This window comes from Orcinus orca, chromosome 6 (assembly GCF_937001465.1).
Source record: "Orcinus orca chromosome 6, mOrcOrc1.1, whole genome shotgun sequence".
NCBI classification, from domain to species: Eukaryota; Metazoa; Chordata; class Mammalia; order Artiodactyla; family Delphinidae; genus Orcinus; species Orcinus orca.
In genome coordinates, this window is record NC_064564.1 from 51,141,450 (window position 1) to 51,164,318 (window position 22,869).

Consider the following 22,869-nt stretch of genomic DNA (forward strand, 5'->3'; position numbering starts at 1 on the left):
TTGGACTGTTATAACAAAACACTACAGACTGGGTAGTTTGTAAACAACAGGAATTTATTTCTCACAGTTCCGATGGCTGGAAGTCCAAGACCAGGGTGCCAACATGGTTGGGTTCCGGTGAAAGCCCTTTTCTAGGTTGCAGACTGCTGATTTCTTGCTGTGTCCTCACATTGTGGAAGGGACTGGGGAGCTCTGTGGGGCCTCTTTTATAAGGGCACTAATCCCATTCATGAGGGCTCCACCCTCATTACCTAATCACCCTCAAAGGCCCCACCCTCTAATACCATCACATTGAGGTTTAGGTTCTCAACATATGAATTTTCAGGGAACACAAACATTCAGGCCACATCACTCCCCTGGGCAACTAGGAAGGAATGCTGTTCTGCTGATATCTTGATCTCAGCCCAGTGGGAACCATGTTGGACTTCTGATCTACAGGACTATAAGATAATAAATTTGTGTTGTTTCAAGCCACTAAGTCTGTGGTAATTTGTTACAGCAGTAATAGCAAAGTAATACAGCATCCCATAGGGCATTTCCTTGAAACCTGGAGTTCTGAAAATGCAGCTTGATAACCATCAAACCTGGCTTTCTGGGACCTGCACCACACGCCCAGCGACATGCACCATCTCAGTCAAGTATTGTTTTGATGAGTGCATCTGGTCTGTGTCTTCAAACCTCCTTCCCCTCCCCCTCAGCTATTTAGAAAGTGACTCAATGAAAGTAACCCAGCTGTCCCATCCAAGAAGACAAACCTCAAGTACCCAGACATCCATCCAGTCACTACCAATTGTGACACACAATTTTCTATTCAGGTCACATCCTAAAAGCAGAGTCTGAAGACCTAAAAACATGATATTTACCAAAGTTTAGCCTCATAAGTGGAGAGAGGAGTGCAGCCCAGTTCACAGGAGGATACTGGTAGCTTTCTCCAACAGTTGCTATGGGTTTCATCACAACTTTGAGAAGGGAAGGAGGCACAGATTCAGGACCTGCAACAGAAAGGAAAAAAATAATAAAATACTTCAACAGCATCATGAAACTGGAACATGCCAACTTTCCCTCCTTTCTACTAGTTTCAAAGGATTTGGTGTCACAGCTTCAATTGTGTTCAACCTTTCAATTCTCACTTGCTGGAAACTTTGCTCCCTCTGTTCTTCTCTCTTATTTGTCTCCAGTCTCCCTCTTGCCTGGATAGGAATATTCCACATTGCTACTTAACTCTCTTCCATGTTCTCTCATGTCTTTTCATCCAGCTTCCTACAAAGAGTAACTTACTCTACATTATTGCCTTATTGCTCACTCACTCCTTAATCCACTTCTAGAAAAGGAGACAATCACTACCACTCAGGTCCATCTCCTTCTCAGGAGAATTGTTTACCTTCAGTCCCTGTGGCTCTAAATGGTACATTCTGTCCCATGTGATCCCTGCTTCTTCTTCTCCTCAGCCTGTGCCATGGCTGACTGCTCCACAGGTGAGCACCGGATATAACAGCTAATCCATAGGTTAACCAGCTATCTGTGACATAGCACCATGTTCTTTTCTTTTTATTTTTTATTTTTCAGATGGGAGGTAATTTGAAATTGAAAAAAATGAGACACTCTAGCAGTTCTAAGTGCAGCCATAAGGTGAAGCCAGGGTTGGAGTAGCCATTGAGGGCCATATAGAAGTGAAGTTACAAGGAGGTCAGAAATGATGTATGAAAAAGTAGCAGACCAAGAAGGAGAAGTAACTGAAGCAGCAGGATCAACATACGCAGCAGAAGGGAAATCAGCATTAGCAGAAAGAGAAGCAGAATCAGCAAAAGGAAAAGCATCAGCAGGAAAAGGAAAAGCAGGGGTGGAATCAGCAGATAAAGCAGCAGCAGCAGACACCGAAACAGGGGAAAGCAGAGATGGGGGCAGAGTCAGCAAAAGGAAAAACAGCTGCAGAAAGGAAAAGCACGGGAGAAGGAGAAGCACAGGAAAAAGGAGAAGCACAGGAAAAAAGGAGAAGCAGAAGCAGAAAAAGCAGCTGACCTGGAGACCCTGAAAAGTGCAGAAGCAGAAGTAGGGGCAGAGTCAGCAAAAGAAAAAAGAGCTGCAGAAATAAGAAGCATGGAAAAAGGAGAAGCACAGGAGAAAGGAGAAGCAGAGGCAGAAAAAGCAGCAGAATCTGCAGACCCTGAAAAGTGGGGAAGCAGGAGCGGGGGCAGGGTCTGCAAAAGGAAAAACAGCCACAGAAAGGAGAAGCAGAGGCAGAAAAAGTAACAGAATCAGCAGACTCTGAAAAAGGGAGAAGCAGAGGGAGGTCAGAGTCAGCAAAAGGAAAAACAGCTACAAAAAGGAGGAGCATAGGAAAAAGGAGAAGCACATGCAGAGTCAGCAAGAAAAGTAGAACAATTAGTAGAAGTTGAAAAACAGGGAGAAGCAGAGTCAATAAAAGGTCAAACAGTCAAGAAAGGAGAAGCACAGGGAAAGGGAAAAGGAGAAACATATAAAAATGGGCAAAGAGTTTGAAGACATTTTCCCAAAGATGGTACACAAATGGCAACAAAGATATGAAAAGATGTTCAACATTACTAATCATCAGAGAAATGCAAATCAAAACCACAGTAAGATATCACCTCATGGCCATTAGGATGGCTACTATTTTTTAAAAAAATAGAAAAAAACTGTGTTGGTGAGGATGTAGAGAAATTGGAACCCTTGTGAACTTCTGGTGGGATTATAAAATAGAACTGTTATGGAAAACAGTATGATGGCTCCTCAAAAAATTAAAAATAGACCTACCTTATGACCTAGCAATCCCACTTCCAAAAGAACTGAAAGTAGAGTTTCGATGAGATATTTGCATGCCCAAGTCTGTAGCAGTACTATTTTATTTTTTGACAGTAAAACAGTTACTTTATTTTTTTTTGTTTCGTTTTCAAAATTACATAATAATTTATTCACATAGTTCAAAAAGCAGAAAAATCATTCTTATTTTTTGGGCAAATAAAGCATATTATAACTCTCTGTTCTACTACACCTTATTTTTCTCACTTATTGATGTGTCTTAGAGTCCTTCCCTATTAGTACCTTTTTTTTTTATACAGCAGGTTATTATTAGTCATCAATTTAATACACATCAGTGTATACATGTCAATCCCAATTGCCCAATTCATCCCCCCACCCCCCAACCACTTTCCCCCCTTGGTGTCCATACATTTGTTCTCTACATCTGTGTTTCAATTTCTGCCCTGCAAACTGGTTCATCTGTACTATTTTTCTAGGTTCCACATACATGCGTTAATATATGATATTTGTTTTTCTCTTTCTGACTCACTTCACTCCGTATGACAGTCTCTAGATTCATCCATGTCTCAACAAATGACCCAATTTTGTTCCTTTTTATGGCTGAGTAATATTCCATTGTATATATGTACCACAACTTCTTTATCCATTCATCTGTCGATCGGCATTTAGGTTGCTTCCATGACCTGGCTATTGTAAATAGTGCTGCAGTGAACATTGGGGTGCATATGTCTTTTTGAATTGTGGTTTTCTCTGGGTATATGCCCAGTAGTGGGATTCCTGGGCCATATAGTAATTCTATTTTTAATTTTTTAAGGAACCTCCATACTGTTCTCCATAGTGGCTGTTATCAGTTTCCATTCCCACCAATGGTGTAAGAGGGTTCCCTTTTCTCCACACCCTCTCCAGCATTTGTTGTTTGTAGATTTTCTGATGAAGCCCATTCTGGTGTGAGGTGATACCTCATTGTAGTTTTGATTTGCATTTCTCTAATAATGAGAGATGTTGAGCAGCTTTTCATGTGCCTCTTGGCCATCTGTATGTCTTCTTTGGAGAAATGGCTATTTAGGTCTTCTGCCCATTTTTGGACTGGGTTGTTTGTTCTTTTAATATTGAGCAGCATGAGCTCTTTATATATTTTGGAGATTAATCCTTTGTCCGTTGATTTGTTTGCAAATATTTTCTCCCATTCTGAGGGTTGTCTTTTGGTCTTGTTTATGGTTTCCTTTGCTGTACAAAAGCTTTTAAGTTCCATTAGGTCCCATTTGTTTATTTTTGTTTTTATTTCCATTACTCTAGGAGGTGGATCAAAAAAGAACTTGCTGTGATTTATGTCAAAGAGTGTTCTTCCTATGTTTTCCTCTAAGAGTTTTATAGTGTCCGGTCTTACATTTAGGTCTCGAATCCATTTTGAGTTTATTTTGTGTATGGTGTTAGGGAGTGTTCTAATTTCATTCTTTTATATGTAGCTGTCCAGTTTTCCCAGCACCACTTATTGAAGAGACTGTCTTTTCTCCATTGTATATCCTTGCCTCCTTTGTCATAGATTAGTTGACCATAGGCACATGGGTTTACCTCTGGGCTTTCTATCCTGTTCCATTAATCTATGTTTCTGTTTCTGTGCCAGTACCATATTGTCTTGATTACTGTAGCTTTGTAGTATAGTCTGAAGTCAGGGAGTCTGATTCCCCCAGCTCCGTTTTTTTCCCTCAAGACTGCTTTGACTATTTGGGGTCTTTTGTGCCTCTGTAAAAATTTTAAGATTTTTTGTTATAGTTCCGTAAAAAATGCCATTGGTAATTTGATAGAGATTGCATTGAATCTGTAGATTGCTTTGGGTAGTATAGTTGTTTTCACAATATTGACTCTTCCCGTCCAAGAACATGGTATATCTCTCCATCTGTTGGTACCATCTTTAATTTCTTTCATCAGTGTCATAGTTTTCTGCATACAGGTCTTTTGTCTCCCTAGGTAAGATTATTCCTAGGTATTTTATTCTTTTTGTTGCAATGGTAAATGGGAGTGTTTCCTTAATTTCTCTTTCAGATTTTTCATCATTAGTGTATAGGAATGCCAGAGATTTCTGTGCATTAATTTTGTATCCTGCAACTTTACCAAATTCACTGATTAGCTCTAGTAGTTTTCTGGTGGCATCTTTAGGATTCTCTATGTATAGTATCATGTCATCTGCAAACAGTTGACAGTTTTACTTCTTCTTTTCCAATCTGTGTTCCTTTTATTTCTTTTTCTTCTCTGATTGCCAAGGCTAGGACTTCCAAAACTATGTTGAATAATAGCATTGAGAGTGGACATCCTTGTCTTGTTCCTGATCTTAGAGGAAATGCTTTCAGTTTTTCACCATTGAGAATGATGTTTGCTGTGGGTTTGTCATATATGGCCTTTATTATGTTGAGGTAGGTTCCCTCTATGCCCACTTTCTGGAGAGTTTTTATCATAAATGGGTTTTGAATTTTGTCAAAAGCTTTTTCTGCATCTATTGAGATGATCATATGGTTTTTATTCTTCCATTTGTTAACATGGTGTATCACATTGATTGATTTGCGTATATTGAAGAATCCTTGCATCCCTGGGATAAATCCCACTTGATCATGATGTATGATCCTTTTCATGTGCTGCTGGATTCTGTCTCCTAGTATTTTGTTGAGTGTTTTTGCATCTATATTCATCAGTGATATTGGTCTGTAATTTTCATTTTTTGTAGTATCTTTGTCTGGTTTTGGTATCAGGGTGATGGTGGCCTCATAGAATGAGTTTGGGAGTGTTCCTTCCTCTGCAATTTTTTGGAAGAGTTTGAGAAGGAAGGGTGTTAGCTCTTCTCTAAATGTTTGATAGAATTCACCTGTGAAGCCATCTGGTCCTGGGCTTTTGTTTGTTGGAAGATTTTTAATCACAGTTTCAATTTCATTACCTGTAATTGGTCAGTTCATATTTTCTATTTCTTCCTGGTTCAGTCTTGGAAGGTTATACCTTTCTAACAATTTGTCCATTTCTTCCAGGTTGTCCATTTTATTGGCAGAGAGTTGCTTGTAGTAGTCTCTTAGGATGCTTTGAATTTCTGCGGTGTCTGTTGTAACTTCTCCTTTTTCATTTCTAATTTTATTTATTTGAGTCCTCTCCCTCTTTTTCTTGATGAGTCTGGCTAATGTTTTATCAATTTTGTTTATCTTCTCAAAGAACCAGCTTTTAGTTTTATTGTTCTTTGCTATTGTTTTATTTCTATTTCATTTATTTCTGCTCTGATCTTTATGATTTCTTTCCTTCTGCTAACTTTGGGTTTTGTTTGTTCTTCTTTCTCTAGTTCCTTTAGTTGTAAGGTTAGATTATTTATTTGAGATTTTTCTTGTTTCTTGAGGTAGGCTTCTATTGCTATAAACGTCCCTCTTAGAACTGCTTTTGCTGCATCCCACAGGTTTTGGATTGTCGTGTGTTCACTGTCATTTGTCTCTAGGTGTTTTTTTATTTCCTCTTTGATTTCTTCAGTGATCTCTTGGTTATTTAGTAACGAAGTGTTTAGCGTCCACGTGTTTGTGTTTTTTACTTTTCCCCTGTAATTCATTTCTAATCTCATAGCATTGTGGTCAGAAAAGATGCTTGATATGATTTCTATTTTCATAAATTTACTGAGACTTGATTTGTGACCCAAGATGTGATCTATCCTGGAGAATTTTCCGTGTAAACTTGAGAAGAAACTGTAATCTGCTGTTTTGGATGGAATGTCCTATAAATATCAATTAAATCTATCTGGTCTATTGTGTCATTTAAAGCTTCTGTTTCCTTCTTTATTTTCATTTTGGATGATGTGTCCATTGGTGTAAGTGAGGTGTTAAAGTACCCCACTATTATTGTGTTACTGTCGATTTTCTCTTTTACAGCTGTTAGCAGTTGCATTATGTATTGAGGTGGTCCTATGTTGGGTGCATATATATTTATAATTGTTATATCTTCTTCTTGGATTGATCCCTTGATCATTATGTAGTGTCCTTCCTTGTCTCTTGTAACATTCTTTATTTTAAAGTCTATTTTATCTGAAATGAGTATTGCTACTCCAGCTTTCTTTTGATTTCCATTTGCATGGAATATCTTTTTCCATCCCCTCACTTTCAGTCTGTATGTGTCCCTAGGTCTGAAGTGGGTCTCTTGTAGACAGCATATATATGGGTCTTGTTTTTGTATGCATTCAGCAAGCCTGTGTCTTTTGGTTGGAGCATTTAATCCATTCACATTTAAGGTAATTATCGACATGCATGTTCCTATGACCATTTTCTTAATTGTTTTGGGTTTGTTTTTGTAGGTCCTTTTCTTGTCTTCTGTTTCCCACTTAGAGAAGTTCCTTTAGCATTTGTTGTAGAGCTGGTTTGGTGGTGCTGAATTCTCTTAGCTTTTGCTTGTCTGTAAAACTTTTGATTTCTCCATTGAATCTGAATGAGATCTTCGCAGGGTAGAGTAATCTTGGTTGTAGTTCTTCCCTTTCATCACTTTAAGTATATCATGCCACTCCCTTCTGGCTTGTAGAGTTTCTGCTGAGAAATCAGCTGTTAATCTTATGGGAGTTCCCTTGTATGTTATTTGTTGTTTTTCCCTTGCTGCTTTCAATAATTTTTCTTTGTCTTTAATTTTTGCCAATTTGATTACTATGTATCTCGGCATGTTTCTCCTTGGGTTTATCCTGTATGGGACTCTGGGCTTCCTGGACTTCAGTGGCTATTTCCTTTCCCATGTTAGGGAAGTTTTCGACTATAATTTCTTCAAATATTTTCTCGGGTCCTTTCTCTCTCTCTCTTCTCCTTCTGGGACCCCTATAATGTGAATGTTGTTGCATTTAATGTTGTCCCTGAGGTCTCTTAGGCTGTCTTCATTTCTTTTCATTCTTTTTTCTTTATTCTGTTCCACAGCAGTGAATTCCACCATTCTGCCTTCCAGGTCACTTATCCATTCTTCTGCCTCAGTTACTCTGCTATTGATTCCTTCTAGTGTAGTTTTCATTTCAGTTATTGTATTGTTCATTTCTGTTTGTTTGTTCTTTAATTTTTCTAGATCTTTGTTAAACATTTCTTGCACTTCTCGATCTTTGCCTCCATCGTTTTTCCGGGGTCCTGGATCATCTTCACTATCATTATTCTGAATTCTTTTTCTGGAAGGTTGCCTATCTCCACTTCATTTAGTTGTTTTTCTGGGGTTTTATCTTGTTCCTTCATCTGGTACATAGCCCTCTGCCTTTTCATCTTGTCTATCTTTCTGTGAATGTTTTTTGTTCCACAGGCTGCAGGATTGTAGTTCTTCTTGCTTCTGCTGTCTGCCCTCTGGTGGATGAGGCTAAGAGGCTTGTGTAGGTTTCCTGATGGGAGAGACTGGTGGTGGGTAGAGCTGGGTGTTGCTCTGGTGGGCACAGCTCGGTAAAACTTTAATCCACTTGACTGCTGATGGGCGGGGCTGGGTTCCCTCCCTGTTGGTTGTTTGGCCTGAGGCAACCCAACACTGGAGCCTAGCTGGGCTCTTTGGTGGAACTAATGGCAGACTCTGGGAGGGTTCACGCCAAGGAGTGACAAACTGGATAATCTAGATGAAATGGACTTCCGAGAACTTCTGCTGCCACTGTCCTTGTCCCCGCAGTGAGCCACAGCCCCCACCTCCACCCCGCCTCTGCAGGAGACCCTCCAACACTAGCAGGTGGGTCTGGTTCAGTCTCCCCTGGGTTCACTGCTCCTTCGCCTGGGTCCCGATGCGCACACTAGTTTGTGTGTGCCCTCCAAGAGTGGAGTCTCTGTTTTCCCCAGTCCTGTTGAAGTCCTGCAAACAAATCCCACAAGACTTCAAAGTCTGATTCTCTAGGAATTCCTCCTCCCTTTGCCAGACACCCATGTTGGGAAGCCTGACGTGGGGCTCATAACCTTCACTCCAGTGGGTGGATTTCTGTGGTATAAGTGTTCGCCAGTCTGTAAGTCACCCACCCAGCAGTTACGGAATTTGATTTTGCTGTGATTGCGCCCCTCCTACTGTCTCATTGTGGCTTCTCCTTTGTCTTTGGATGTGGGGTATCTTTTCTGGTGAGTTCCAGTGTCTTCCTGTCAATGATTGTCCAGCAGCTAGTTGTGATTCTGGTGTTCTTACAAGAGGGAGTGAGAGCACGTCCTTCTACTCTGCCATCTTGGTTCAGCTCCTCCGTAGCAGTACTATTCACAATAGTCAAGAGCAACCCAAATGTCCATTGATGGAAAAATGGATAAACAAAATGTGATATATACACAGAATGGAACAGTATTCAACTTTAAAAAGAAAAGAAATCCTGTTATATGCTACATGTCCTCAACCTTGAGGACACTATGCTAAGTGAGATGTATCAGTCAAAAGACAAATACTATATGATTCCACTTATACCTGGCATCTAAAATAGTCAAATTAATAGATATGGAAAGTAGAATTGTGGTTACCACAGGTCGGGGAAGGGAAAAAGGGTAGGTATTATTGCTTAGTGGGTACAAAGTTTCAGTTTTGCAAGATGAAAAAGTTCTGGAGATTAGTTTAACAATGATGTGAATATACTTAACACTATATAAATGTATACTTAAAAATGGTTATGATGGTAAATTTTAAATGTTTTTTATAATTTAAAAAAAGTTTTAAAAAAAGGAGAGACTTTTGGTTTCCGGTTCTGCATGTAAGGAGCTTGGAAGTTACCACTCTGGTATAAAAGTAAAAAGCTGAACAGACTGAAGAATCAACAACTCTTCTTGGATCCTTAAGAAAGGGAAGAACACAGGGCAAACTGCTGCCTCCAAGACTAGAGAGACAGACAGATGAATACAGGGAGTCATGGCTTATCAGAGCAGAGACTCATGAGTGGATGCTGCAGGAACAGTGCTGGGGTAAGAAAATCTGAACTACAATTGATGCAATGCTGGAGGGCCCACAAATTTGATAACCTAGATGAAATGAACCAATTCTTTGAAAGACACAATCTGCCAAAATTCATACAAAAAGATACAGACAATCTGAATAGAACTACATCTATTTAAAAACTGAATCAATAATTAATAACCTTCCAAAAGAAAAAGCAACAGGCCCAGATGGGTTCACTGCTGAACTCTACCAAACATTTAAAGAAGAAATTATACCAATTCTCTTTAATCTCTTTCAGAAGATAAAAGCAGAGGGAATATTACCTAACTCATTCCATGAGGATGGCATTACCCTAATAGCAAAACCAGACTAAGACATAAGAAAACTATAGATATTTCTTATGAACATAGATGCAAAAATCTTTAAGAAAATATTAGCAAATTAAATCCAACAATGTATAAAAAGAATTATACACCACAACCAAGTAGAACTTATCCCAGGTATGCAAGGCTGGTTCAACATTTGAAAATCAATTAATGTAATCTATCACATCAGTAGGCTAAAGAAGAAAAATCATATGAATATATATCAATAAATGCAGAAAAAGAATTTGACAAAATCCAGCACCCATTCATGATAAAAACTCTCAGTAAACTAGGAATACAGCGGAACTTCATCAACTGGATAAAGCATATCTATAAAAAAATAACCTTCATCAACTAGATAAAGCATATCTATTTAAAAAAACAGCTAACATCATACTTATTGATGAAAAACTAGGATTAGGAACAAGGCAAGGATGTTTCTTCTCACCATGGCATTTCAATATTATATTGGAAGACCTAGCTTACACAATAAGATAAGAAAATTAAATAACAGGTATACTGATTGGGAAGGAAGATGCAAGTAACTAAGATTAGAAATGAAAGTGATGACACTGCTATCAACAAATTGGATAATCTAGATGAAATGGACAAATTCCTAAAAACACACAAATTACCAAAACCGACTCAAGAACAAATAGAAAATATGAACAGACCTATAACAAGTAAAGAGACTGAATCAGTAATCAAAGACCTCCCAACAAAGAAAAGTTCAGAACCAGATGGTTTTCCTGGTGAATTCTACCAAACACTTAAAGAAGAATTCACACCAATCCTTCTCAGTTTCTTCCAAAAAACAGAAGAGGAGGGAATACTTCCTAGCTCATTCTATGGGACCAGCATTAGCCTGATACCAAAGCTAGATGAAGACAACACAATAAAAGAAAACTACAAACCACTCCTTGTTACGTATATAGATGTGTAAATTCTCAACAAAACACTAGTAAACTGAATCCAAGGGCATATTAAAAGGACTATCTATACATGATGACCACACAGGATTTATCCCAGGAATAAAAGTGCTATACAACATAAGAAAATCAATCAATGTAATATATACCACATTAACAGAATGAAGGGAGGAAAAACATATGATCATCTCAACTGACACAGAGAGCTTTTGATAAAATCCAACATTCTTTCATGACAAAAAAATACTCATAAAATTAGGAATAGAATGGAATTATCTTAATATGATAGAGCGCATTTGTGAAAAAACCCACAGTGAAAATCATATTCAATGGTGCAAGACTGTAATCTTTTCCTCTACAATCAGGAACAAGACAAGGATGCTCACTGTCACCACTTTGTATTGGATGTTCTAGCCAGAGCCATTAGGCAAGAAAAAGAAATAAAAGGCATCCAGATTGGAAAGGAAAAAGTAAAGCTATCTCTATTTGCAGATGACATGATCCTATACACAGAAAAAGAGAAGTTAGTAAAGTTACAGGGTATAAGATCAACAAGCAAAAATTATTTGTGTTTCTATATCCCAGCAATGAATAATCTGAAAAGGAAATTAAGAAACAATTCCACATGCAATAGTACCCAAAAGAATAAAATATTGGGAAATAAATTTAACCAAGGTAAAAGACACACACACTGAAAGTACAAAACATTGCTGAAGGAAGTAAAAGAAAATCTAAATAAATGGAAAGACATCTTGAGTTCATGGATTGGAATATTTAATATTGTTAAGATGATACTACTCAAAGCTATCTACAGATTCAACACAATACCTATCAAAATTTCAACAACCTTTTTTGCAGAAATGGAAAAGTTGATTCTCAAATTTATATGAAATTGCAAGGGGGCCCAAATAGTCAAAACAATCTTGAAAAAGGAAAATTTAAAGGACTCACACATACCAATTTCAAAACTTACTACAGAGCTACAATAATCAAAACAGTGTGGTACTGGCAAATATAAGGATAGACATATAACAAATGGAATAGAATTGGGAGGCCAGAAATAAACCCAAACATTTATGGCCAATTGATTTTTGACAAGGGTCCTAAGACCACTCAATAGGAGAAAGAAGGGTCTCTTCAACAAATGGTGCTGGGACAACTAGGTATTCAGGTGTAAATAATGAAGCTGGATCCCTACCTAACACCACATACAAAACTTAACTTAAAATGGGTCAATGACAATATAAGAATTAAATTGTAAAACTCTTAGAGGAAAACATAGAGGTAAGTCTTCATGACCTTTGATTTGGCAATGAATTCTTAGGTATGACCAAAAATATGAGCAACAAAAGGAAAAAAGATGAATTGGACTTTGTCAGTGTTAAAAACTTGTGTGTCCAAGGATATTATCAACAAATTGATAAGACAACCTAGAGAATGCAATAAAACATTGGCAAATTGTATATATGATAAGGGTCCAGCATCCAGAATACACAAATAATTCTTACAATTCGACAACAAAAAGACAATCTAATTTTTAAAATGATCAAAGGACTTGAACAGATAATTCTCCGAAGAAGATATACCAACAAGTAGTTGAAGTTGCTTAACCTCATTAGTCATTAGGGAAACACAAATCAAAACTAAGTGATCGGGCTTCCCTGGTGGTGCAGTGGTTGAGAGTCCGCCTGCCGATGCAGGGGACACGGGTTCGTGCCCCGGTCCGGGAGGATCCCACATGCCGCGGAGCAGCTGGGCCCGTGAGCCATGGCCGCTGAGCCTGCGCATCGGAGCCTGTGCTCCACAATGGGAGAGGCCACAGCAGTGAAAGGCCCACGTAACGCAAAAAAAAAAAAAAAAAAAAAAAAAAAAAAAAAAAACTAAGTGATCACTTCACATTCAATAGGATGATAATAATAATGATAATAATAATAATGGAGAAAGAACAAATGTTGGCAAGGATGTGGAGGAATTGGAACCCTCATACATTGCTAGTAGGAATATAAAATGGTGCAGCCACTGTGGAAGAACAGTTTGGCAGTTCCTCAAAAAATTATATGGAATTACTATATGACCGAGCAATTCCACCCCTAGATACATACCCAAAAGAATTGAAAACTGGTATTCAGTGGCCACTGAATTGTACACTTTAAAATGGTTAAAATGATAAATTTTATGTTATGTGTATTTTACCACACACACACAGACACGTACACACTCACACACACAAGCACAAGAAGAGAAAGGGATGAAGCAGTCTTTGATGAGAAAAGCAGAATCCATGGAAGAGATCGATACAGTGCAGCCCTGGGCAGGCAGACAGAAAGCAAGATAAAGTCTTGATGCCTGGTATCTTTCTGCTCCTGATACTCTGAGGGTTGAGAATAGTTTCTGTCCTTAGATTTCTGGGAAACCTATGAATCCTTGCAGTAAATACTGAGTCACTTGAAGCAAGTCATTGTTTTCTGTAATAAAAATCACCCTAACATAATTGCTATCACTGCCTAAGCTCATTTACTCATAATTTCACAGACTGCTTAGGCGTTGATGACTAGTAAACCCATACTTCTAATGCAGGCCTTTCTCTGATGTTTCTACAGCTATCTCAAGAATCAGCATATTTTCTTAGGTAGCCACCAACAAACCTACCTCTGTACCTTTGCCTCTCCCAACTTGGGAAAGTATAATAAAACTAGTTGTGTGCCTTCCAGTGCTGTTTCTCTCCCCTCCAACCAACACTTTTTTGCTTTTTGAAAATGTTAAAAGCTCAACACACCTGCCACTCTTCTATGCTGTGTTACCAGTAACTGAAGCTTTATTTCAATTCCACCTTGTGATGTAGTACTAGGATTATAGGAAATATTATCAGGGAGTTAACCATTGCTATTACAAGTAGAAGAATTTCTGACCAAAAAAGTAAATACATTCTTAAACACATTCATTTATTCAACTGAGTATCTATTAGCTACCAGACAGTGGAGACAGTGTTGAACAGGCAGAAGAGGTCACCATGCTCACGGAGCTTATACTCTAGTGACAGGACAAACAGACAAGGAAAAATCAGGTGTGATAAAAATAAAAATGCTATGATAGGAATTAACTGGTTGGGTATTCACATAACTCTATACTGATTATCCACATGTGGCAGCTGTCCACACACAAAGTTGGCTGCAAATTGGAGTCTTTGATTTCACAAAACAACGACAACAAAATTTAAGCTGCTCTTGGGGGGGCCTTTTGGCTCACGATTCATAGAAATAGCCTAATGAACTGGCAGATAGCATAGTAAATATCTGGACATAGAATTACTCTTCACTGGGCTTCCCTGGTGGTGCGGTGGTTAAGAATCCGCCTGCCAATGCAGGGGACACGGGTTCGAACCCTGGTCCGGGAAGATCCCACATGCAACGGAGCAACTAAGCCTGTGCACCACAACTACTGAGCCTGCTCTCTAGAGCTCATGAGCCACAACTACTGAAGACTGTGTGCCTAGAGCTCGGGCTCCGCAACAAGAGAAGCCACTGCAATGAGGAGCCCTCACACTGCAGTGAAGACCCAACACAGCCAAAAATAAATAAATTTATAAAAATAATGTTCTATAGTCTAGAAATGCCATTACCAGGTAGGAAAAGCTTATTATTCTAAAAAAAAGAATTACTCTTCACTCCTATTAAGGACATAAATCCAATTCTATATTGTAAATCTTTAATTCATATGCAGATTTCTGTTAAATTTTTTTCTCAGATCAAGTGTTTTTAAAACTATATAAAATTATATTCCAGGTCCTTCTATAGAATTCACTACAGAAAACTTGCAGTTTCCAGAGGATCTAGAGAATCAGGAAAGACATTCAACCTGTCCTCTAATACCAGGGCCCAATGTAAAATATGGCCATTTTCTATATCCTTTATTGCTTAGACAACAAACTCTCTCTTGACAGGACAACAGAACTTTCACCAGTAACTGCACTTTACTATCTAAACGCTTTACATGTTGCTTCCATACTCTTTAGAACTGACCTAATTAATATACAAGCAAGTGTCAGAAATAAGGAGAACTTGTAAAATGGAGCACAGGGGTGAAAATCAAGTAAGTACTATAATGCAACACATTTCCCACTTTTTAAAAAAGCAGAGACTCAGTATGGACTAGCATAGCTAGAATCACACAAAATTTTCCACTATATTTGCAGGGAACTAATTCTGAAACCAACTGGAATGAAAGAAATTATAGCAGCTGTTAGGAATGGAGAAAATACCTGGTAGTTCTAAGCATTTGCGGGGAGGTATGGAGAGAGAGCGAGCCCCAAAATGGGAGAACAGAGTCACATGGTTCCCTCCCCAGAGCTCTTTAGCATTGGACACAAGAATCCAAATCTAAGCTATGGGAAGGATCAGTTCCCTTATTACAGCGCTCTATCTTTCACCCAAGTGCCTTAGACAAAAAGAAATACTGGAATGCTTTATAGACAATGGATTTGGAACTAAGAAGACCTAACAGTACTTGTTAAAAGGATCCAGATGTCTTAAAATCCGGTACAAAGTTGCTTTAAATCCCTCATCCAGTTGACAGCCTCAAAGAACCCTGATATAACTGGCATATCCGAACATAATGCATTACAACAGGACCCATTATCACACATACTCTGGCTACAAAAAGGATCAGATCTCAATGCCACAATGCACATGTGTAACTCCTATAGGAAAAGTCTGGTAACAAGTAGGCTAACAGCCACTGGTGTGTCTGTTCCCCATCACCAGAATGTCGCTTGTATGGTGTGGATATGCCTTTACCTTCTCCATCATTAGCGTTGTTTAGAAGCAATATATATAATATATGTATTACACATATATAATATATATATTATATGATTACACACACACACACACATATATATATATGTTTAAAGTGGTAGATCAACAAATACTTGAAAACTATTACATGCCAAGTACTCTGTACTAAGCATTTAGGATAAAACCCACATGTTCTTCCTGCCCTTGAGGAAATTACAGTCTACTGGGAAAGACAGACTTTAAACAAAGAATCACAAATAATTAAGCAAATAATTTCACATATGTAAAGTACTATGAAAAACATAAAGTATCACATAAGAAATCTATACTAATCTGGGAACATCAGGGAATCCTGTCTTATCCTCCACTGAGGAAAGGATGTTTAAAACAAGATGGAAAGGATGAGTCGAATTTTTCTAGACAAAGTCCTTAGAAAACACAGGTAGACGTAATGACAGCATGACATATTTTGAGAGATTAACAGATGCTTAGCCCCTTGCCAGAAACCACTCTATAATCAAGACAGCTGTTGAAAACAGTTGATGATTCCAATATGTCAGTCAGATACTAAGAGTTGGTAGGATGTTCTTTCTTAGGACCAAGTACTTCAATATCATCCAGTGTTATCAGAAACAAAAACATCCCTGAGCCCCTTAGCACCAGGAAGGCTGCCAAGCAGGGTGGCTGCTCAGTGGAAATCAGGACCTGGGAGAGAGGAAGGCAGCTTTAGCAGGACTGTGGCAAATACACTGAGAATAATGGGAGTCAGGTTTCTTAAAGTCAGAGAAGAAAGTTACAAATGAGAAGGAGGAAATGCAGAAGGAAGCCTGTGATGTTGAATTGGAGATATTGGTGTGAACTCAAGTTTTTCAATATATATAGCTAGATATAAGAATAAATATAGACAATATGTGAGAGAGAAAGAGAGAGAGGGAGGGAGGGAGGGAGGGAAAGAAGGAGAGAAAGAGAGAATTTCCTAACTGTCCACTGAAAGGGCCTAGGAGCAGTGATTATCGCAGTAGCAATGCAGTAATTTGTACCCAAGATCTTGGCTTCTAAATATCTTTCTCCACGAGAAGAAACTTGAGTTACCTGGCTATTACAAGGCTGAGGATAATACAAGATGAACCTAGAACATCTTTGTGTGCCACAAAGAAAAGGAGGTACTCAAAGAATGATAAGGTTATCTCAAAAGGACACAAGAGTCAACTTAAAGAGGCTCTTTCTGATCTAGTCTGGAACAATTTGAGGATCAAAATCATGAATAACTGAATAATAAATAATTGAATAATAGGAGTTCAGCAGTCCATATTGAAAGAAAGAAAGAAAGGAAGAAAGAAAAAGAAAGGAAGCAAGGAAAGAAGGAAGGATGGAAGAGGGAGGGAGGGAAGGAGGCAGCTTTTCCTCTCAGAAGAAAGCCTACCAAAAAGTGTAAATGGGATAATGGAATTTTAAGAATCACCTATTGGCAATCATCAGAGTAATAACTCAGTCAAGAAAACATTAATGGATACCCAAACTAATGGGTGAAAGTAGGATGAAAATAGGATATTCATAAAGTCTCAAAATATCTCCACATAAAATATTTCTTGATGATAAAAGGAAAGGAGGAACTTTAATGAGGAGATACCTGGAAGAGATCACCTTATCCAAGTAATCAAAGTTAGCATCACTTTGGTGGAGGAAGACAGACATCGTGTACCACCCGAAGGGATGCAGTGAGCAGAGCAGGCCTCCATGGCTGTAACATTCTTGCTAATGGTGACTGACCTCTCATGTGAGGAACACCAGGCAAACCCAAACAGAAAAGTGCTCTGTAAAACAACTGGCTTCTAATCCTAAAACATGTTAAAGTCATGAAAGACAGAACAACCGAGGCAATGTTCCAGACTGAAGGGGACCAAAGAGATGACAAGTGTGACATTCTGGATTAAATTCTTGTTCTGCTAAAGCCATCATTTGGGCTGTCAGGGAAACTTGAATAGGGTCTCTGGGTGGAAGGAATATAGAAGTGATCTGGCTGTTTTCACTTTTTGGTAAGTTTTAAATTATTTTAAAATAAAAAGTAAAATAAATTTTAAAGCACATCTAACATTTAATAAAAAAAACGACATCTCAAATAGTAAATACATACAAAAATGTTCATTCTTTCTGACAATGAATGCAAATTAAAGTAGTCTTAAAGTATCATTTTATACCTGCTTGGCTTTTATTGTAGTCATTTGTTTTATCTATCTGATGGTTTGCTTTGTAATATGATAACTAGAAAGGGTTTATTCTTTATTTGTTTCCTAAGCACTGTTACATAAAGTGAAGCTGTGAGAAAAGCGTGGAAAAGATTCTCGTTCAGAGCCCCCAGAAAGAACCCACCCTACCAACACCTTGACTTCTGACTTCTTGCCTCCTGAACTGAAGGTTTCCCCTGCCTGTGGCAGATACCAGAGAGTCACCACCAGGGATGCAGGGATGCAAAAAAGGACACAGGCAGAAAGACACAGAGAACTCCCAACCTGAGCTTCCTCAAGTGCCTTCACTTCCATTGCTGTTCTTGCCTGATCGGAAGTTGTGCCAGTGTGCCTTCCTTTCCTCTCCTTGCCAACACCTTTGACTATCCCGGCACCCAGAGCTGCATTCACTGTGATTGAAGGTCCATGTTTTATATTCTGTCTTCACAACGAGCTCGTCAGCCTGAGGACGGCTCATAAACTCATAATCCTTACAAAAAACTCTAGAAAGAAGATTCAATTATTTTCTCCACTTTACAGAAGCAATTGAGGATTACAGACTTAAGTAGCTTGCCTGAAGTGACATAGCCAGCAGGCAGGATAAGTGGGGTATGAACCCAGGCAGTCTGGCTCCCACGCTTTTAACCTCTATGATATGCTGCTGTACTATGATACTCAGACAGCGCCGAGGTACTGAAATCTGCTACAGTCCTTTTGAAGAGCAATGAGGCCATGCCATCTCTGTAGTCATCAAATCCTCAGACTCTTGGCCACTAATAAATTGCTGACAGTTTATCCTAAGGAAAGCTATATGCACAAGGATGTTCTCTATAATGGAAACATTTTAAATGATCTATAGGGAAATGGGTTAGTTATGATTCATCGACTTGACAGAACATTCTACAGTCAGTCATTATCATTATTAATGATAATGGTAATCATTTTTAATGATAATTATGGAGACATATGGAAAATAGGGAAATGTTTACAATATAATATTAAGTTAAAAAAGACAAAGTTTATGTATACTGGTAAATATGTAAACATTGTGTGTGCATAACAGGAACAAATTAAAAAGTAAAAATTTTAAATGATAATAGCTGTTAGAAAGTCATGGGATAATTGGTGACTTTTTTCCTTTCAAATATTTTTATGATGTTTACAACAAAAAAATAGAAATTAAATACTCCCCAAACATATCATATTAAAACCTGTCTAGAAAGTGATGCAAGGATTCTTTTCATGCTTCCTCAACCCTTCTTTTCAGGGGATGAGTGGTGATTATGTCCATTTACATGGAAACTTGTTAATTTTTTTAAAAAGACAATAATATACATTTTATGATTCAATATAATATAACACACACACATCTAGAGGACATACACTGGAATATCTACTGAGGCTATCTCTAGGTGGTGAGATTAAGAGGATTCTTTCTTTTTCTTCATACCATTTTTGAACTTAGTGTTATACACATGTATTCATTTCTAATAACTTTTTAAAAAGAATTGTATAGGTAAACTATTACCAAACTAAAATACTTAAAAATAACATACTTTTGGTAACCAACTCCATAATTTCATCAGAAAAATAGAAATAGCTTTCTCATATCATTTATTCTATATTCTGCTCTCTTGGCTAGACTCATCAGCAATTATATCTCATGCTAGTAATCCAAAAATGATCAACTGAGAATCTACCTATCGATAGTATATGTACAAGCCCAACACTTATACACTCAAATCGCTGACCAATGAATCCATATCGAGAAGGAAATGCCATTCATACTGACTTTCTTACAAGGATTTAAATATACTTTCTGTGAATTAATACTTCTTATTGTAAACTTTAAAGCCTAATAGAAAAATTAAAGCTTAGAAAGTCACATTCCCCAGCAAGAGAATGATAAGAAAAATAATCCTAAATGATTAGGTAGAAATACCTAAATGTTATCACCAAAAAAAATGATTATTTTTATTAAGTACTTTTAATACATTTTAAGTGTTTTGTTTAAAAAGTAGGTAAAATCTTGATGAAATCTGAATATGCCATGAGGTTGAGAAAAAACAAAGATCAGAAATCAGGAAAAAGAATAAATGTACAGAAAAGAAGCAAAAATAAGAGTCAAAATTTAGAGGCCCTTAAGATAAAAAATAATTCCATGATAGGCGGAATTAGATTATAAGCAAATTTTAAGCATAGCACAGCCAAGAAATGTCCATAGAATAGATTATGATGATGACAAGGGTTAAGGAATATTATATCTGCTAGAAGGTGGGGCTATTAGGGAAGAAGAGAAAATGTTATAGGGTATAGCAAAAAAACAGTTATATTCAAAACTATTAACTGCAGTCTTAAAATTGGAAGGAATTTTATCTGTTTGGCATGGTTTTAAAATGTAGGCCTGTATGAAGGAATAGATGCTATGAACATATGGTATGTTCTGTTGTATGAGTACTAAAGTGAGTATCTAGAATGAGAAAAGCCCTAAACATTTGAAGCAGATTAATATATTCACTATCTCAAATCTGATTGGCTAAAACTGAGATCATGACATCCAATCTCAACCTGGCATATGTGTGAATCAGGGATAACTCATCACATTTTTCTTCCTCTTGTGAGTTACTAAATGGCATAGAGAGGCAACGAAGCCATGCTATCCCTAAAGTTTTCTCTCTTCTGCCTATGCCAAGCATGATTTTTATCCTCTCAAGCCATTTCTTCCTCTAAAGAGCTCACCAAAGTTGTCATCCTTCCTATCAGCAGCGCCACTGGGCTCTGATGAGTGACACCCAGACATTTAAACTCAAAAGCTGCTTCAGAAGGGAGTTATTAAAATTCAAATGAGCTGGGCATATTGAAGAAGAAAACACTTGTTTGCATGCACACCTCCACATTTGGCCATCCCATTTAGACCCATAGAGCAGGGTCTGGTTTTGTTTTTGTAAATGGGCTTCCGAGGCGGAGGTCAGCCTCCCACGGCCTCCACTCCTCTGGGGTCATCATTAGTAATGGGCAAGGCTGAATGGATTTTCCTGTGAATCTAGTCAGTAAACCTGACAAGAAGGCAGCCCTCTCCCACAACCTGAGAATGCCAAAAATGTGACTGGTAATATGGCATTTTTTAAATATTTCATTTATTTGTCTTAAAATAGCTTTAATAGTAAGATTTTACATAATGTTTCTGATGTCAATTTCACCTGATTTTTCAGTTTTAGAACAGAATACTTCCTGTTGTACCATGACTGCATAATCATAAAAATATTACATTTAACAAAATTTTCCACAAGATTCAGAGAAAATTCATTTCTGTTAAGAAATATGAATCTAGGGAGCCAAATGACATTTTAGTCACTAGAAAAGAAAAAGAGTATGTCTTTCATTTGGTCTTAAGAGTTTTATATTTCATGGAAATATCTCACGCTATCATCATTTAAAAATTTTATAAGATATCAGTGAGCAAACTAACAAAAAATAGAGCAAAAATATATGTTCCTAGAATTATTCTAGCCATGGAAATTTTAGATGTTCCTTTAGTAAGAATTCAATTTCCTCCTAATGGAGACATCTCTGTACTTTAAAAACACTTAATTTATGGCAATATAAACAATTAACTCCACATTATATATATGACATGTTCATATATAAACATATCTTGTAAAACCATGACATAACCTTATACCAATTTTTACTGAGGATATGTAAAAGCAAATTATGCTAAGTCGCGACCTGAGGATAATATGCACAATTTCTAGAACTGCAGAAACTAAGGGAATTCATGTCCAACCTATGAAAGTAGTTTACAATCTGGAAGCTCCAGGGATTTCTGTACCCAGTGGAAACTTAGACAACGGACATGACTTTTAATGTCCCTTCCAATGGTGAGATTTTATCCTTCCATGACCTTCATTAATCAATGACTTCAGATGTCTCCAGATGTCTTCATTTTAATTGGTTTAAAAACTTTTTTTCCCCTAAAACTGGGATGGTCTTGTTGTAATACAGGCACTGATTTTGCCCAGACTGACACAGCCAACCCAACGAAGAATGAAACTAGCACACATCAGTGAAAGAATATTACATAAAACTGGTTCCTGAGCCATGACATGCTCATTTCAGATCCATTTTTTCCTCATAGCATGAAATGGTAGGTGTGTATCATTAAAGAGCATTTATTTGATAGTTTATGTGGCATTATTTTGACTCCAGTTATAAACAAAAGGCACTCAATCTCTGTCTTTAGGTTGTGTGTGGTAGCAAAAAAGAATCACAAAGGGACAACTGGTGCAGAGAAAAACAACAGAAACTAAAATTAAGAACTAGAGCCAGTGATTCCAACAACACAAAGTGATCACACAAGGTTCAGGGAGAAGACTTACCTCCAAGTCTGGTCCTGGAATACAAACAGCACCCATGTGTGTTTTCTCTTTTTAGGTCACACTCACTTGAAATTGACAAGAAAAGTAATGTGCGCTTATACTTTCGAAATGGCCAAAAGGAAGATTAAGATATTCACATGTCCCCCAAGATCACGTATGGTAGTTCCAACAGTACACACAGTGTGTATGTTTATGTACCACTTAGTGTAGTTGGTCTCCTAGTCATCTCTACTGCAAAGATGATCTGGCAGGAGAAATTATTCACCCCTTCAGATTTGTATTGTTTAATTCTACAGAAGCAAGCTGAGGGCACACAAACTTGACATGTAGACAGTATGATAGAGTTCAAGAAATGTGCTCACTTGCCTTTTTTTCCTCCTGTAATGAAGAAGCCAATGGATGCTCTAATAAAACTGCTTTCAGGCAAATAGCTATAGTCCGTAGGAACTGTGGAGACAGAAAATGATCAAATTAACCAATGAACCTGGTGGGACTAATGAAGGAAAGATAATGATCTCATGCTGCCATATCAACCTAGAGACAAA

At 37.7% G+C, this 22,869-nt stretch overlaps 1 protein-coding gene across 4 annotated transcripts in view; it reads right to left on the reverse strand.

Moving 5' to 3' along the window:
* Positions 1-22,869, reverse strand: part of FOCAD (focadhesin) — a 312,830-nt gene that overhangs the window by 20,619 nt on the left and 269,342 nt on the right. For all 4 annotated transcript variants that reach the window (XM_004286219.3, XM_033417332.2, XM_033417330.2 and 1 more), the window contains 2 exons: positions 22,691-22,771; positions 864-992 (listed from right to left, as the gene is read on the reverse strand). In XM_004286219.3, the coding sequence (XP_004286267.2) occupies positions 864-992; positions 22,691-22,771 (210 nt within the window). The remainder of the gene's footprint in view (positions 1-863; positions 993-22,690; positions 22,772-22,869) is intronic.